General features: G+C 43.7%; 1 protein-coding gene across 1 annotated transcript in view; it reads right to left on the bottom strand.

Annotated features, from left to right (window-relative positions):
- SLC35F5 (solute carrier family 35 member F5) overlaps window positions 1-18616 on the bottom strand; it is a 1937586-nt gene that overhangs the window by 1055271 nt on the left and 863699 nt on the right. The window contains exon 10 of the mRNA XM_044074930.1: window positions 13276-13363. Within this exon, the coding sequence (XP_043930865.1) occupies window positions 13276-13363 (88 nt within the window). The remainder of the gene's footprint in view (window positions 1-13275; window positions 13364-18616) is intronic.

Raw genomic sequence — 18616 nt, 5'->3', positions numbered from 1 at the left:
GGGAAGAGGCGACAGCAACCGACGCCAAACCAAGACTTTCGAATTTGGGCCGACTGCGGGTAGCCTGCCAGCAGGATAACCCAATTGTAATGACTGCAACAGTGAAACACGATGAACATCCTGGAGTAAGTTCCAGATCCTATCTGGTCCGGTAGGACTGGCTGGATGACTCTTTTTCAAGCAGGTTTCAGATTTCTGTGACTGCTCGATTCCTCAGACTGGGTGGAACATCTGGGATTCTTTTTTTGGGTAACGGGGGTTCTACAAAGGGAATGAGGTAACCTATGGTAAAGTACAGTTTTGTACCTACCATAAATGTAGATGTCCGAACAGGATAGCATCTGCAGTCATAACAAATGGGTTGTCCTGTCGTCAGGCAGCCCTTCGGTCGGCCGGATTCCAAAGTCTGGGTCCGGCTTCGGCTGATGTCGCACTTCACCCGACGTCATCTCTGCTGGTCTTCGGGTATAAAGGCATCAGCCGACGCCAATTTCCTCAGTGTTTCTTGCCCCAGATGCCAGTTGCCCTCTAGGAAAGCTAAATTTTGGATAAATGCCAATGTTTCCAAAATAGTAGAAGGCAAACACAAAAAATAAGCATGTATGTACATATATACAAACAAATACACCATAAGAGACTCCCCCCCAGCTAGCTATTAGGAGGGTAAATACCCTAGGAGTACCACAGAGTGGAAGGAGGGTGGGTAATCCTGACTGCAGATGCTATCCTGTTCGGACATCTACATTTATGGTAGGTACAAAACTGTACTATGTCCTTCAAGGATGCATCTGCAGTCATAACAAATGGGTAGAATACCATAGCCAAACTAGGGGAGGAGGAAGAAGAATTATGGTGTAGTTAGGATCCCTTGCAATACAGCAGTGGCAAACCTTGCTCGGGATCTAGAGTATAGAGGTAAATTATAATGCTTGGCAAATGTATGCACGGAGGTCCAAGTAGCCGCCTCAATAATGTCCTTGGTTGCCACTCCTCGTAAGAAAGCTGTGGTAGTGGCTGTAGCCCTTGTAGAATGAGGTCTTATGTTCTGTGGTACTGGTTTTCCATGGTAGGAGTAACAGAATCTTATGCAATTTCCTATCCATTTGGAGATTGTCTGTTTGGAAATTGCTTTTCCTTCCCTTCCTGTTGCATAGGCTACTAAAAGCTGGTCAGTTTTTCTGCTACTTTTGGTTCTGTCCAGGTAGTAGCGTAACTGTCTATGTACATCCAAGGTATGCAGCAGCCTTTCCCCCCTGTTCTGTGGATTGGGAAAGAAGGTAGGTAGGTGGATTGCCTGGTTTAAAGACACTCTGGATACCACCTTGGGCATAAATGTAGGATTAGTTCTCATGGACACTCTAGCTTGATGGAAGATTAGGAAGGGTTGTACTGCCATTAAGGCCTGTAGTTCCGAAACCCTCCTTGCTGAAGTAATTGCCAGTAGGAAAGCAGTTTTCCATGATAGGTGTAGAAGATCTGCTGTTGCTGCTGGTTCAAATGGAGGGAGTGTCAATTTTTCTAGCACAAAGTTCAAGTCCCATGCTGGTAATGGTGGTTTCCTAGGAGGTTTTACATTCTTGATCCCTCTGAGGAATTGCCTGAGTAGAGGATGCTAAAAGACAGGTGGATCGAAGCTGTATTCTGCGGAAATAGCTGATGCATGTATCTTGATGGAGGAATAGGACAGGCCCGTATGTAGAAGCTCTGCCAAGTACTCCAGGATGTTAGCAATATCTATGTTCGAGACATCTTTTCCTCTTTCAGTACTCCAAATGACAAACCTTTTCCATTTTCCTGCATAGTTCCTTCTTGTTGAAGGTCTGCGGGCTTCAAGGATAATGTCTTTAACCCTTTGGGTTAGTTGCTGTTATGTGATGTTCCAGGCAGTCAGTTGCAAGGTTTTTAGGTTTGGGTGCATGATGTTGTAGTTGTTCTGAGTTAACATCAAAGACATCAGGGGTATTGGCCACATTCTCCCCTGAGACATGCTCCTCAGCAAAGGATACCAGTGTTGTCTTGGCCAATTCGGAGCTATCAGAATTATCCTTGGATGTTCCTCTTTGATTTTCAGTAGTACCTTGTGCATCAAAGGAAGAGGTGGAAATGCATATGCTGTCAGGCCTTTCCAACTGAAGGATAGAGAGTCCACCTTCCATGCTAGTGGGTGGCATGTCCTTGTGCAGAATTTTTGAGCTGGTGATTGAGTGGGGATGCGAATAGGTCTATTTGTGGCATTCCCCATTTCTTTGTGATGGCCTTGAAGATGTCCAGGTGTAGCATCCATTCGTGAGCATCCGAGGTGGTTCTGCTTAACATGTCTGCTAGGGTGTTTTCTTTTCCCGGCACAAATATTGCCTGCAACTGGATGTTGTAGCTCAGAGCCATATTCCAAAGGTCCAGAGTCATTCTGCATAGGGGGTATGAATGAGTGCCTCCCTGTTTGTTGATGTACCACATGACTGTGGTGTTGTCTGTCCTTATAATTAAATGGCCTTCTTTGAGGAATGGTTTGAATTTCTGGATTGCTAGTTTTACTGCCAGCATTTCTTTTTGGTTTATGTGCAGGTGGTCTGGAGTCCACAATCCTTGTATGCACTTGTCCAACATGTGCGCCCCCCAGCCTAAGTCTGAGGCGTCCGTTGTGACGGTTTGGTTTGCTTGAAAGTTGTGGAAGGGCAAGCCTGGGTTTGACTGGCATGCTTGAGCCCACCATAGGAACTCTTGTTTCAGGCATGGGATTAGTGGGATTTCGGTTTCTAAGCTGTGCCTGTGTTGAGACCATAAATTCTTTAGGTACCACTGTAGTTTTCTCATATGCAGTCTGGCATGGGGGACCAGGATTATGCATGATGCCATGAAGCCCAAGGCCTGCAGTACTTTTCTTGCTGTTAGTTTGTGCTGCTATGTTAATGCCAAGAAGTAAAGAGGTAGTTGTGCTTGTTTTTCTGCAATTAGGAATGCCATTTGTTTTACTGTGTCCAATTCCACCCAAGAATGTTCTTGTCTGGGATGGTATCAGTCTTGACTTTTTTAAATTGACTGTGTATCCCAGGGCTTGTAGTAAGCAAATGACTCTTTGTAAATCTGTTGTCAGCTTGCTTTTGTTGTCCGCTTGTAACAGGCAGTCGTCCAGGTATGGATAAATTTGGATTCTCTGTAGCCTGCAATGAGCGATTACTGATGCCAGGCATTTTGTGAATACTCTGGGCAGTAGATAAGCCAAAGGGCAATGCTGAGAATTGATAATGCTCTGATCCTGCAAGAAATCTGAGGTATCTTCTGCAATTTGGTCGTATGGGGACGTGCAGGTATGCCTCCTTGAGATCTAGAGTTACCAGCCAACACTCCTTGCCCAGCATGGGAAGAAGTTGTTGTAGGGTCAGCATTTTGAATTTTGGTACAGTGATGTATGTGTTTAAGACGGACAGGTCGAGAATAGGTCTCCAACTTTTCTCTTTTCTTGGTACTAGGAAGAGTCTGGAGTAGAATCCTTTGCCCTGTTGTGTTATTGGTACTCTTTCCACAGCTCTCATCTTTGTTAACTGAGCTATCTGCTTTAGAGCTTCTGTTTTTTGATTTGGAGTTAGGTTTGGCATTCCTCTTTTTACTGGTAAGGTGTGGAAGTGGAACCTGTAGCCTTGGTCTATGGTTTGCAAAATCCACTTGTCTTTTGTGATATAGTGCCAATTTTTCGAAAATAAGGCTAACTTTCCGCCTAAAGGTGCTGCTATTTGCTCCCTGGTAGGCGGTGTCAGAGTCAAGTCACTGTGATTGTGCTGTTGCAGTGGCAGTGGTTGTGTCTGTGCCTCTCTGGTTATTGCCTTGCCACTGGCGTCCTCTATAGGCACCTCCTCTGGATTGATTTCTGCCTCTAGAGCGTCTATTCCTGCCTCTTTGAGATTTTGAGGAGTCTGGAAAGGACCAATTTTTGGCAGGCCAGTTCCTGCTAAACCTTGGGGGCTGAACCTGTAAGCAATCCTTAACTGTTTGTACAGATTTTGCCTTCTCTTCCATTTTCTTCATTACTTGCTGAGCAGGTGTACCAAATAGACTGGCCTTATCCATAGGAGCATCTAACAGTTTTGCTTTAACATGATCCGGCAAAACCTGTTCCTTCAACCATGCATGCCTTCTTATCACTGTGCCAGTCATGGCTGATCTAAATGAAGCCTCCAGTGCATCATAGCCACATTTTAAAGAATGGTTACTAACCTGCTGAATGTTATTCACCATTTCTAAAACATATTTCTTATCTAAGGAGTCATCAGAGGACAGCTTCTTAGTTAACTGATCAAGCATAAACTCTTGGTATTGGATCATGTGAAACTGACAGTTTAAAGCTCTAGCTGAGAGAGTAGCAGAGGTGTAAACGTTTTCCCCCATCTCTCTAAGGACCTGGATTCCCTTTCAGAAGGGAGAGGGTTTTTTGCTGAGGTTGCCGCTACTGCCTTAGGCCCCTGGGATATAGTCTCAGGATCTGCAAGTGGGGCCTTGTATAGGTGGTGATGAGTGTCTGGCACCCTGTAAAATCTATCTGGTTTGGCAGGGGCTGGAGGTAAAGTATCAGGAGTAGTGCAAACATCATTAAATGCATCATCCACAACAGGCAGAACTGGAGGTATAGCTAAGGGCCTATGTTGTGGTAAGTGCAGAAAGGTCCTAAGCCTTTTTCTTGAATCTGAGAAATCTTGTCCCTGCCATTGGAATTGTTCTCTCATGGCATGTAAGGTTTCCCCAAAGGAAAATTCCTCTGGTGGAGAGGCAGATGGAATGGATTCTTCAGCATCGGAATCTTTATAAGTAGAAAAAGGAGCCTCTGGCTGATCTGTAATGTCTGAGTCATCCGAAGAATCATCAGAGGACACTGGCTCGGGGGGCTCTGCTCTAGGTCTCTTTTCTGGAGGCTGAGAGGCCCTGTCTGGGTGAGATTAGGATCCCCTAATTAAGGAGATTAAATCCTCTGCCAGAGTAAGCATTTGTGAACTAGAAGTGGGCCTATGTGAGGGGGTCTTAACAGGCACTGATTTAACAGTTTTGGCTGCTTTAGCCCTGGCAAAGGCCTTTATAGACATGGCTGCAGGAGGCCTAGCAGCACCACGTGCTGGGGTAGAGACATCCAAAGGGATGGTGTCTGATAATTCACTAGGAACCACAGTAGTAGGCAAAACTTCAGAGGCCGATTCAACTAAGGTAGCAGGAGCCTCAGTAGTAGTCATGGATTCGCTGAAGATTGACCGTTTTCTCGGTTTCGCCGAAACCGAGACACTCGCTTGCTTAACCGTGGTTTCGCCGAAACCGCGGACCGCGAGTGTCGGTCTTTTTCTTGCGTTTTTTAACAATTTGGGTAGTCAGAGGATCCGACGGCATAATGTACGCAAAAACTGAGCCGAAAAACTGTTCAGCAAACTCCGACCGATGCCTAAGCGTTCGTCGGTTGAAGGAAGCACAGGCTAAACAGGCTGCTACGTCGTGGTCTGGGCCTAAACAAGGTAGGCAGTAAGAGTGGAAATCTTTATGAGGTATTTGTTTCCCACAAGTTAAACAGTTATTTACTTTTTCTGACATCGGCTGAGGCAAGAAAGAGTCCCCAACGGGGTTCTTAGCTTTTTAGAAGTCTTGGAAGTAGTATTCGGTAGTAGTAATCTCTGGATCTGACCGACCGGCACTTGCGAACAGCTTCTGCTTCGGGCACCACGCGGCAAGAAAGACTGAGGAAAATGGCGTCGGCTGATGCCTTTATACCCGAAGACCAGCAGAGATGACGTCGGGTGAAGTGCGACATCAGCCGAAGCCGGACCCAGACTTTGGAATCCGGCCGACCGAAGGGCTGCCTGACGACAGGACAACCCATTTGTTATGACTGCAGATGCATCCTTGAAGGACATCTATGCTTTGCACCCAAGAATCTGATGCAATTCCTAGCCAGGCGTCTGAGTACAAAGCCAAGCGACCCCCGACTGCCTCCAGAGTAGGACAGTCAGGCCTCCTCTCAGGAGTGCTGATAGGGCTTGCCAAGAAACTGCTCCCTGTCACCCTGGTTCTGCGGACCCCTCTGCCGCTAAAGCGGTGTCTTCCATTACTGCCCCCTCCTCTGCCCCTGAAGGGGGGTTCACTACGTATGTTCTGGAAAGCTCCTTGGGACTTTGGGAACCACATTTTTCCACGTCTTTGCCCTTTGGGGGTATGGTCTAGTAGGGGTGGAAAAACAGACTTCTACAGTAGATAGAGTCTTTCATTCCTGCTCACACCTAGTGAGGGTCTCCTTGACTTTAGGCCCAAACAATGAAGAGCCATCAAACGGGGTAATGACAAAGGAAGACTTGAAGGCTTCCGCAAAGGAGCACAAGCGCATCCAGCACTGTCTCCACAGAGCAATCACTGAATCTGCTGCTCGACTCTATTCTTCGGCTGCATAGGAAATGAGCCGCATGAATGAGTTGACGACGGAATTAAGGGTAGAAAGCTGAGCTGTAACCTTTTCCTAAATAGCCTCATCTGTGTTAACCTTTAGAGTATCTCAGAGTTCTTGAAGATCTCATTGCAGGCGAGTAAAATGGGTCAAGTAGTTAAGCAATCTCAAGGCAAATGTCGCTGAACTAAAAATGCATTCCCTGTATCTGTCCATCGTCCAGGAATCCTTATTAGGGGGATGAACAGTAGAAGAAGTCTCTGAAATCTCTTTCTTGGTGGCCGCCGCCACCACCATGGCATCAACAAGGACTCCTTTGGTGAGAAACGATTTCTCTTGAGGGGGCAGTGATGAATTTATTGGGTCTCTGAGGGACTGGTTCCATGGTGTCAGGGGACTCCCACGCCCTTCGAGCGACCAGATCCATTAGTTCGAAGTAACCCAGGAGGTGGAGGGCTGAGACCCAAAGGCCTTCAGGAGCACTGAGTCATCCTCAGTAGGGCGAATGGACTGCCAGTCGCCCCTCTGTTTAAGTATTTCTAAGATGTTCGCAAATGAGACATCCTCCGAGGGGGACCCTTCTGATTCCTCTAAGGCGGTGTCTTGATGTCAAGGATTCCCGAGGGCAATCCATATGCCTCCTCTTGCAGAGTCTCTTTCTGGGAACTTCATCAGTGGGGGCGGCCGGTGAAGTTTCAGTAGAGCAGGGGTCACCCAAAGGGGATACCTGAGGCTCTGGGTCTCGTCGCTTAGTAGGTGCTTTAGACGAAGAGGCAGAACTCGGCATCTTCAGGGAGGATGAGGAGAGACCTGTAGTGTGGGTCTGAACAGACAACACCCTCCTCATGGCATCAAAGGCCCCGGACTCTCGGCCCAAGGAGGCCACCAGTTCCGAAGAAGACGGAGGCCTCGCAGGTGCCGAGGCCTCCGAACTAGAGGATGGAGCCAAGCTCAACTGCGCTGAAGCCCCGAGTGGAAGTGTCGTAACTGATGTGTCGGTTCGACTCCCCCCCCCCCCCCCCGAACAGAGAGAGTGTTGGATCAGAGACTCTTCAGATGGCACCGAATAGGTCAGGGTGGGTGGAACAGGACTCCGCTACATGGGTTCCACAACCATCAGATCTTCCGGCTCCGAAGGCCTGGGTAGGCTTGGAGGAAGAGTAGTCACAAGCAATGGGGCAGGAACAGGGCTCGACCCCAGTTGGGACGAAGCTGAGAGCAGTTTAGCCAATGCCGGGTTCTCCAAGAGCCTCTGCACCACACGGTCCACATCAATATCGGACATCCTTGAAGATCGGGTCGAAGGGGCCAAAGAAGCTACAGACCTAAGTATTGGAGATTTTAAAGTAGCCGATACCGGCTCCAAAACCAAAGGTTGGCTCCGAATCATCGGTTCGGCACACGGTTCCTAAGACCTAGGAACTGGTGACCGCACCTTAACAGAGGTGCTCAGAACCGAAGACTTAGGCTCCGAGGACACCTGGGACGACTTCGACCCTTTCAAAGACTTGGAGGTCTGGTCTAACTTGTCCAAAGCTTCTTGAAACTCGGGTGTTAAGAGACCTCGATCAATAAGTTTCCTACGTCTCTCTAACAGAACTCTGCCACTAAAAGAGTGGCAGATGGAACAATCCTCCTGCAAATGGAGAGGTCCCAAACAATACACACAAGAAATATGGTTATCTGTTATTGACATTTTTTGGCCACATTCACATCTTTTAAATCCAGACTTTTGCTTTTGGTCAGCCATCATGTCCAAGAGAAAGCACAATTATCAGATCCCTGATAATTTCAAGTACAATAGTACTATCCAATCACAATAGAAACACAGAGAAAAAACAATTATCAGAGCCCTGATAATCCAAGTACAACAGTACAATCCAATAATAAACAACAATTAACAATCTTGTCAAAAAAAGGGATAGGAGGAAATTTAGATCCCTGCACAACTATAGCGAAGGATGAATCCCAACTGAAGAGAGAGCAAGGCCCAAGAGCAACTCGCTCCAATAAAACACACTAAAAAGGATACAGCCCTAAAAAAACAATAGTATGACAAGGGATACTGGTAGAAAAACAGATATATCTAAATAAAAAGTCAACTTAGCTGTAGAAATGCTTCTTTATAAACCTTCACTGGCTCGAGCACATTAAAGATTTGTGATCCGTTGCAGTGGCAAACTAGATCTGAGGGTTAGTCAGAGAGCATCATGGGATAGGTGCTGTGCCTTGAGCTACTGAAAGATCTTGAGCTTGGAAAGTGGCCGACTAGGAGCCGATGGATCGGCTCCGTACCCACGTATAAGAACAAATGGCGAGATTGAACAACTTCACATCAGAAGTTTCAGAATCCTGATCAGAAGTATCATAAGCAAATTCAGTCCTAGGTTTCTTAGGGGGGGAAGGTTGGCTTCCCCTGATTAAAATAATAAGGTCTTCAGCCATTCTTATTTGTTTTTTAGGTATAAAGGCCTGACCATGTGGTCTGGGCGTTGGTTTTCTAGGCATGGATCGAGTTTTTAGGCCTTGAAGAAGGTGGCGTCTGTTTAATATGCAAGTCAGTAGGCCTGAATACACCCTCATAAGCCAGTGCCTGCTCAGCGGCTCCGGATTAATCCAAGCTAGAGACATGCGCAGGTTCCACAGCTGAAGCATCTCGCGGCATCCCGGACTGCAAATGGGTCTCAGTAGAGGCCTGCGAATCTGAAGTAGCGGGTATCAGGGTCTGCGAAAGTGCCTCACTGAGTACCGGTGAACTGGCGACTAGCTTAGGAGAAGAGCCGTTGGCAGCTTTGGACCTAGGCGGCCTGTCTCTGTCTTTATCTGTGCATTTTTTCAGAATGTCGGTAGTTGGGTGGCTTACCAAAGCCATATCTTGGTAACTGAACAGAGTATCAAAATATTTAGAAGCGTAAATATACCGATGACAAATAGCTCGTGGTTTAAATAAGGCACAAAACCGACAGCGAGGTACGTCATGGTCAGGGCCTAATCAAGAAATACAATACGAATTAAAATCTTTATGGAGGTATTTGCTTTCCACAAGAAATACAAATTGACTTTTACTGACATCGGGTTAGAGCAAGAAAAAGTTTCACCAACGGGGTACTTAGCTTTAATTGAAGACTTCGTTTCTGAAAGTCGAAAATGAAAATTTCAGGAGTTGGGCACTGCACGGCAAGAAAGACTGATGTAATGGCATCGGCTGCATGCTTTATACCCCTGATACCAGACGTCATGAAAGATGAGACAGCAACCGACGCAGGACCCAAGACTTTGATAATCAGGCCGACTGAGGGCTACTGCAAGCATATAACCCAAATGTGATGACTGCAACAGTGAAACACAAAGAACATCCTCTCTCGGTGAGACTTTGTTTTGACAGAGTATCACCAGGAGCTGAGGCCTCAAGTTCTGCAGTCTGTGAGCGACACAAGACAGGATTGGGTGTTGAAGACTGCTCTGATGAACTCTATCTGCTGGGTAGAGACCAGGTTTGACTTCTCCAAGTGCACAGTTATCCCCAAAATTTCCACCAGAAAAAGTGTGTATTATAGGGCTGTTACCAGAAGACGCTTGGTGGGGGCGGTAAGGAGCCAATCGAGGTGGTCCGTGGCAGCTGTAGCTCAGGGGGAGAAAACTCTGGTTCCGACATCGGTGGAATGCTTCCAAAAGTGAGTGCCCTCTCCATCACACAGAAAGCAGGCCCGCCCTGAAGAGGGATGGGAGCATGAAACTGAGAAGGACAACCTTGGAACTGGGGTCACACCCCGCTCTATTGAACCAGCTCCTGAGGATGGAGCCTCAAGCCGGATCGGCGCAGACGAGGCTACCGGCAATGACGACAGAACCGAACGACCACATGGAACCATGGCCTGAACACAGAAGTCTGCCGCCCAATCACAAGATTGAGAAAGGACCGGTTCAGCAGGAACCGAGGACCAAAGGGACCTACCCAGAGACTCAGTGAGATCCACTACAGGTGCTGAGATGGGGATTTCTGAGAAGGATGGTGGAGCAGAAGGTTTCAGAACCGGGATGGCCGAAGGGGGAGAATAGAATGGCGTCCATGGAGAGGTCAACCCAAATCCTGCGGAGGATGGGTCTTGGAAGGCATGGGTATGCCCCTGGCTGCCAACAGCTGATCCACAAAAATCACCACATCAAGTTCTAGTGGATAATCCGAACACAGAGTCAGGGCGATCTAAGAACGGGCTATGCACTTGACCTAAGAACGGATCTATGGATGGAGAGTTTGGGTCCATGGTGCGTAATCTGCTGGCACTGTCTCGAGTTTCGAGACAGGAAGTAGTGGGAGTCAAATCCAACGTTGTAATAGAACTCTGTGCCGAAGGGGCACTCGGAGCTGAAACAGGAGATCCAATCATCACTGCAGAAATGGGCATCGAAGGCGTGCACTTTGCCGAAATGGCCATAGGTCCTGAAGTCGTAGCGGGCGAGGTGAGGTCTATAGTCGATGTCGGAGGCAGAGACTGAGCCGGCGAAGAGGCTGACACCGATATAGCAATAGTCGAAGTACTCGGAGCAGACGAGGATGGTGACGAAGAAGATTTATGCTCAGAGGATAACTTTTGAATTTTAGGTTTCACAGACTTACCCTGGCCTCCAGAGGGTGAAGAGGGAACCGAATGCAGCCTTTTCTTAACTTTCGTAGGAGGGGTTGAGACCTCCATCGCAAAAAGGGCCTCTAAAAAGGGAGATTTAAGCAGTCCCTTCCGAATTAGTTTATTCTTGAGCTCGTTCTCCAAATATGGAAATGCTCTGAATCCTTGCAATCTCAAGTGAGCTGCAACTATTAGGTAGTTTACCATTACATGAGGTACAGTGTTTGAAACCTGATGTACCCTTCTTATCCGACATCTTGAGAAGTAAACACAATTCAAAACTTCAGAAAAAGGACTATAACACAAAGTTTTCACTTAGCTAAGAGCTCGGCTGAAAAACGGCTTTACAGCTATGTGGCAAACGAGATCTGAGGTAACAGGGAGAAGAGCACTGTGGGTAGAAGCTTAGCTCGAGAGTTTTTGGCTTGCACAAGCTTGGTAAAAGGCTGACTCTGTTCTGAGGGCTCGGAACCGAACCCAATCAGTGAAGAATGGAAAGAAGATTAACATTATCAGGTAAGATAATTTCATTTCCCAAGACAGACTTGTCACTTTCTATCTTCTCAACTGAGGTTGCAAAAGCTATTATGTAACTGTCAAATCAAAATGAGGTGCTGGCAGCTTACCACAACTTCTGCAACAACAAATACAAAGCTGTTTTTCACAATGGATTAATTTGCTGACATTTAACTGTTCCATTGGAGTAACAGTTTTTGCCAGCAAGTGTGCGGCCTGACATCCAAGTATGCAGGGGTTTTGCCAGGGCTTGGGCAATCATGCATGTGACTGGCTTAAAGGGAACAGTGACTGCAACTATTTCCTCCTAGACTCCTTGAGCTCTCATTGGTATATAACACCACTGATGATAGTGGAATCTTGGTTGATCTTTATGGAAAACTCGGACTGGGATAGGGCTCAATGATTGAAATGCATCATGCGTTAGTTCTCCTAAAAAAACACTTCCGACATGACTAGGTTCCTTGGGGTTCTGCCCAGGCCACACCAGTTGTCACAGTGTCCATATTCTCATTAGTAAATGCTATTCTAAGTAGACAATTAAATGCTCACTGTAATGCTGAAAGTGCACAGATATCCCACTCCTTCCCTTAGGGGCACATGCCAATTCTTAGATTTTTGGAAGACTTGTAGAAGACCCCCTCAACTAGCTGACAGCCAAAGACAGACTCAATCTAGTAAAAAAAAAAAAGGGGGGGGGGGGCAAGCTATGCTTGCACATGATACCATGAGGTCTCTCACAACACCTTACATTTCCTCCATAACTATTAATGCTGTTAATGATGGAAACGTACTTGCAATTTATGTTGAAAGTGCAAAATCCTGGCAGTATCCTGGACAATATTCAGTAATCAGGAATCCATTAACTGCAAAAAAATATATTTCCATTTTAGGAATGCCATTTGGCCCAAGTACTTCACTGCATCTAATAATCTTTCAATGGCTGTTTTTACACTGACTTCTATGCATCTTGGCTGTTGTAACACCCTTTACCTCGAGCTCCCAAGTACTTGACCTAGAGCATATATGTAACAAGTCCAGCCAGAGCACTAATAGGCAAGTGTTGCTCTAATCATACTGCAGATTTCTGCAATATACACACTATCTAATATGTTGCTTCAATGCTGAACTTTAAGGTCCTTATTGTCTTCAAGATCTGGGTTCTGCTATAATTCCAATATCATCAGTGCTGTTGTCATACACCAATGAGAGTGCAAGGAGGTGTAGGGGGAAATAGTTGTGATCACCGTTCCCCTTAAACCAGGCACATGCGTAGTTGCACACACAATCACAACACTCTGCTGATGAGAAGCTGCTTGTGGTCTTCAGGATGAGCACTGAGATTTCTCAATGAATATTTTTTTTCCTGTCGAGCACTGTGTAATTTGCCAATTAGCTGGAGATAGGAATATTTCAATTCTGAGACATCCACAACTATGTACCTTTTTACAAAGAGTTTAATGTAATAAATAATTTCATTATTGAGTTTCAAGTCAGTTTTCTTTAATGATTATAGTCAATTCACTTGACTTTATGTTTCTCCTAATTATACTTTTACTAGTCAGTGTTTAGACTTTAAATATGTTATAAAAATGGTTTAATGACTATTCAGTAGATGTTGCTTAATCAATGACACATTTATAACCCACAGACCACCTGTGACATAATTAACTTCAACACAGAGTGGAAAAAAAAAAGATACCAATATATGCATGCAATGCCTACCTCAAAAACACTGCTAATAATTTAGAAAGTGTAAATCTATCTCCACTGTTGCTTGGAAACACAGCAGCTAGGATTAAAGTAAAAAGCCCTGCAGGACAAAAACAAAACTATGCATTACACCAAATGATGCAAAAAACACAAGCACTTTATTAAGTACGTAAGTTATCATTATTTTGTCAAAGTGAACACACACCCAGCTCTTCTTGCTAATACAACATGATGATAATGCCACATCTCTTAGGATTTAGCTTCTTAATGATGTATAGACTTAAGGAAGGCAGAATTTAACAAAATGTTATCAGCAAAATACATAAGATGTAGGACAATTTTTTTAATTTACTTTGCATTTATTCATGTGGTAACTGGGTGAATGGACTCACTCTTTCAGGATCATTTCAACCACAACCTGGGATGGTACTTACGTATTATCGCAACCAGATTTTTGCGCTAATGCTGGTTGCTTCTGTTTAGGTCAAATGGTAGCACTGCAGTGTTATGAAGGTTAGAGACATGTGTTCTGTAATGTTTTTGTACTTTTAGGAAGCTTTATCATTGAAACAGCTCATAAGATAAGGTTCAAAAACAGGTTTCCCCTTTTGCCGCCAGCATCTCCTGTCAGTTAAGCGAGTCCCATTCTATTGCGAACATGTTCCTTCCACATGCTGTAGTCGGTGAAGTAGGAAATCTCTGTTTTCAAACCTGTATTATTTATCAGCCGTTTCAATGATGAAGCTACCCAAGTCCATCAAACCTGTTTCTAACGTTCATAATACTGTCGTACATGATCCAAAAAAAAAAAAAGGTAAAGCCGAAGAAGTAGTAGTCCTTCACCAAAAGGAACTGCAGTACAAAGTAATCCATTCCACAGATCGTAAGCTAACTCCTGCATTCCTTTCAGTGCCAACACACGTACACACACGCAACCACTGCGATCGCTGAATTCAATGCTGGACGTCTTTAAAGGACGCTACCCACACACCTCAAAATTATGTCTTACTAGTTTTTTTAAAACCCCTACCGATATCCCCAACAGACCTTCTGCCAGTCTACCCTTCGATATCACACTTCAGTGAGACCATTTCAGTAAAAGTGAAGAAAGTAAAAGAGGTCGCAAAATCTGGTTGCGATAATACGCAAGTACCCCTGGGACATACTGTCAAAAAAGTAAGTATGGTAGAAAGTACAGACTGGTTAATGCACAAACTGATACAGAGAACATGCAATAACATTTAACAGCTGTCTACAATGACTTGGAAACTATTGAATGCTGCAACTTTAATGGCCAAAGTTAGGGGTATACAGAACTTATACAATCTAATATGTTTCTGTATAACACGGTTTAAAACAGGAGTCTCATTCTCAAATGAGTTTAACTGTCTCATGCAGTTGACAAGCAGTTGCACCTCATACACAATACATTCCCTTTTGGTTTTCAGTACCGTAACAATAAGCTTTCAGTTGTACAATTAAGGTAGATAAGTTTAAAGGATAATTTGGATAGCCACCCCAATAAAATGAGATTAATGCATACATACAAAACCTTCCATGAAACAGCAAATAAGATGTGACACCTTAAACAAATGCCTTCTTACTATTAAGCTACACAACTGTTCATGTGGCAGCAAAACAGCACTGTGAACTGAGCATCTACACGTCATATAAAATACATTCCCTTTTAGATTTTAACACAACAATATTTCAGTTGCACAATGAATGTACAAAAGCAAAATCATTAAAGGATGTTACCAACTAACTTGTTTTGAGAAGTGTCCTGATATAGTGAGAAACAAATATGCATATGTACATAAACCTTTCAAGAAGCAAGGAAGGAATCATTTTTAGTAGTACAAACCTCTCAAGCATTCTCCCTTCAACCAGGTAGTGTACCTGTGAAACGGTCCCTACTGTAACTTAGCCTGCAACTGTATCTGTGAACTTATGAAAAATTGAAAAGCAAATCTAAAAGAGAACAGCGAATGTCAAAGCTTGATATTCCTCTTAATATTTTTTCCTGGGGGAAGACGTTATGCACTCTTATTACATTCATACATTAACTCCACAATCGCTGCACCTTAGAGCAGTGGGAATACAATAATGTACCGTATGAGTCTCAGACGTGATTCTGCTTACTTAAGTCACATTATCCAAGACCGACAATTATGCCTCTGCTATTGCAAATTGTGCCAATCCATGGACAAAAGGATCCTAGAATGTCTCCCCTAAAAAATTAAACTTTGATAATTTCAGTCAGAATAAGCAAAGTAACATCCAAATTAAAGCAGAAGTCATAACCGTTGTGACCTTATTTTAAATCAGTGTTAATTTGTCTGTCACCACTGCAACATAATACAACTTTTTGCTTTCTTAACTATACTCTGATATTATGGGCAAAGGCTGCACTGTGGAAAAAAAATGCAACAGCCACTGATAAAGAATACTGAACCTTGCTAGTGCTTTTGTGTAGCTGTCATAATGTTAAGGCAGGAGCCTTCTGACTGTGTCAGAACTTAGGACAGCGGCAGATTGCTCCATCCTCAAACTAAAGCTTATAAAGAAAGATATTGTGCATTACTGATAAAATTCTTCTTATATAAACTTCCTAAATGAATAGTGCACCAGTATTTTAAAGTGGCCTTGATATGGATACCTTCTCTTGTACTTTTCAAAAATGACATTGAGAACTATGATTACCATTATTCCCCACATACCCTTCAAATGTCCTTGACTATGGCTCAAAGTCTTTCTCTATTCCCTCCTAAAAACGAACATTTTGAAAGAAAAGGTGGTGGATTACACCTAATAAATAACTATCAATAATTAAACATTTGCTTCAGGAAATTCATGTTAAATCATATTGGTTTATTCTGTCAACTTCAAGTTAATAGAAATAATATTTTAAAAAGTTGTTCTTCTTTGTACTAAATGTTCCATTTCTCCCCAACTATTGAGGTAAGAGGTTGAAAGCAATCTATGCCTAAATAATAAGAAAACCTACTCCTTACACCTGTCTAAAATTAACAGAAACTGTATCAATTTTTTTAACTAAACAAGTTCTTAACAAAGAAGGCTCTTGGAAAGTAGTGTGTTCTTTTATATTGGTATGCACTTATTAGTCCACTGCATTGTTAAAAGTGGAGCATGGATTACGCTGAAGGAAACACTAATCAGGATGGTGGCTGGCGTATTTATTTACTTAATTTAGTCATTTAAAATTGCGGAACAGGGTGGAACAATAATGACAATGGAGAATACTAGACTGCAATACAATAATTATTCACTGTTCTGGATCTGCACTTCCACACGGTTCAGTGTGCTCCATTATTGATTAACAGCAGTTGCTCTTACAACTTGATGCTAGATAATTTTTTAATCCAACAAAAAAAATAAATTCTAAACTCTTGTAAAAACTATCTTCCTTTAACTTCCCTGCAACAGGCATCCAGTTTCCCATTAGGTCAGCTAAAACAGAGCCACATTTTTATTATTCTCAACAATTATTCCAATTTAAAAAAAAATCCTGTGAAACTGATGATAGTCCTAGTTATACTTTTATATATCTTTATTTACTTACTCTGCAGCTTAAAAAAAATGCAACTCACTTCTTACTGTGCAGCAAACAAAATACCATACTGCATGCTCAACAACTGGATGTCTGAACTTGGACATGTCTAAGGGTGTGGAGAGCAGGGAAGTCATCAACCAGCTTCACAATCCATCAATAACCCTTAAAGGAAATGTACAGAATGTACCACTCCACACAAACTGCAGTAGAGCTTAGAGGACCCAAAGAGAAATATTTGTCAGTGCTCCTACAAGTATAAACTGGACTTTGTTTATATATTTTTTTAAAAATGCAATTAAATAATTAAAATGAGAAAAAAATCTTTGCAGTCTTTGAGTATCTTGAGAGCTGAATCTGGCCAGAGGGCCAGGAACTGCAATGCAATAATCAACACAGTCTGAAGAAGACAGAGAACACAGAAGTGTTAGCTGACCATTTCAACAACCACTACTAAACAAGTTCATCTTAAATCCTACAATCGCATCTTTCCTGCAATGATATACTGTTAATAAATATTTACTGGTTGAATGCCTACCTTAATTGTGTATAACATAAATATAATTTGCATTTATAATTGTACTATGTACAATTCTGTGTATTGTTTTAGTCTATGTATAATTTTTTTTTTGCATCTTGTACCATGGTGTCTGAGTAATGGCTAAAAAAGGTCAGTCAGCCAGTCCACTTGCCTGGTTATTAAACTGAAATAATCAATCAAATAAAATTTGAGAATCTTGATTAAAAAGTAAATAAAGAACAATAAAGAACTAATGAGAGGTTCATTTCAAAAGTAAATGCAGTGATTACAGATGAGTAAACAGGATGCTAGAACTGTTATACAAATAGTTGTGTAAAATCTTACCATAACCATGGATGTTCTTCTCTTCTATGTTGCAGTATTCTTGGTGTGGGATTTTCTGCCTCAGGTGACCCATACATCAGCTCCTATACAAAAGCTTCAGCTTTGGCTGTTGTAGTTGCATGGGATGTCACACATAGGGCCATAAGCCAGGGACCTTAAATGTGCCGTCTGCACGCACAGACCTCAGAACTTGAACGCCCAGCAGCAGGGAGTAGTCAGTGATGTCAGAGTCAAGGAGCCATTATGTGGTTACATAAGTCACAAGATAGGGTGCAGCCCTCCCCCCCCAAGAGACCGGAGGATACAAGGGACTGAGACAGAGAGAAGGAAAAGGGGATTTTGGTGGGTGGCAAGAAATACTGCTACATGGAAGAGAAGGACATCTATGGTTATGGTATGATTTTACACAACTATTCTATGTCCTTCTATTCCTATGTTGCAGTATTTTTGGTGTGGGAGAGTACCACAGCTTAGCCGGAAGGAAGGGTGGAGGCAGAAGAGGCTGATTCCATAAAGCCCTGCAGGATTGCCCTGGCAAATCCTGCACGTGCTATGGAGACATTGTCTAAGTTGTAGTGTTTGGTGCAAGTGTGAATGGTTGACCATGTGGCTGCTTCCAGTATGGAAGCGGTGTCCAGGCCTTTTAAAAAGGCTTTGGAGGCTGCCACTGCCCTGTCGGAGTGAGCTTCAACTCCCCATGGGAGTTTTTGCCATGGTGTGAATAACAGAGCCAAATGGCTTTTCTAATCCAACATGTGATGGTCTGTTTGGAGACTGCCTTACCCAGAGCCCTGGGGTGGAAGGAAACAAGAGCCGATTGGATTTTCCAATGGATTTCGTTTTGTCTAGGTAAAATCTTAGCTGTCTGTGGACATCCAGGGAGTGGAGGATTCTCTCACCATCATTGGTAGGAGAGC

Source organism: Protopterus annectens, chromosome 6.part0 (genome assembly GCF_019279795.1).
Source record: "Protopterus annectens isolate FY-2018-M chromosome 6.part0, PAN1.0, whole genome shotgun sequence".
In the NCBI taxonomy this organism is placed as follows: Eukaryota; Metazoa; Chordata; order Ceratodontiformes; family Protopteridae; genus Protopterus; species Protopterus annectens.
The sequence above is the reverse complement of the archived record's forward strand: the minus strand, read 5'-3'. Positions and strand labels throughout refer to the sequence as shown.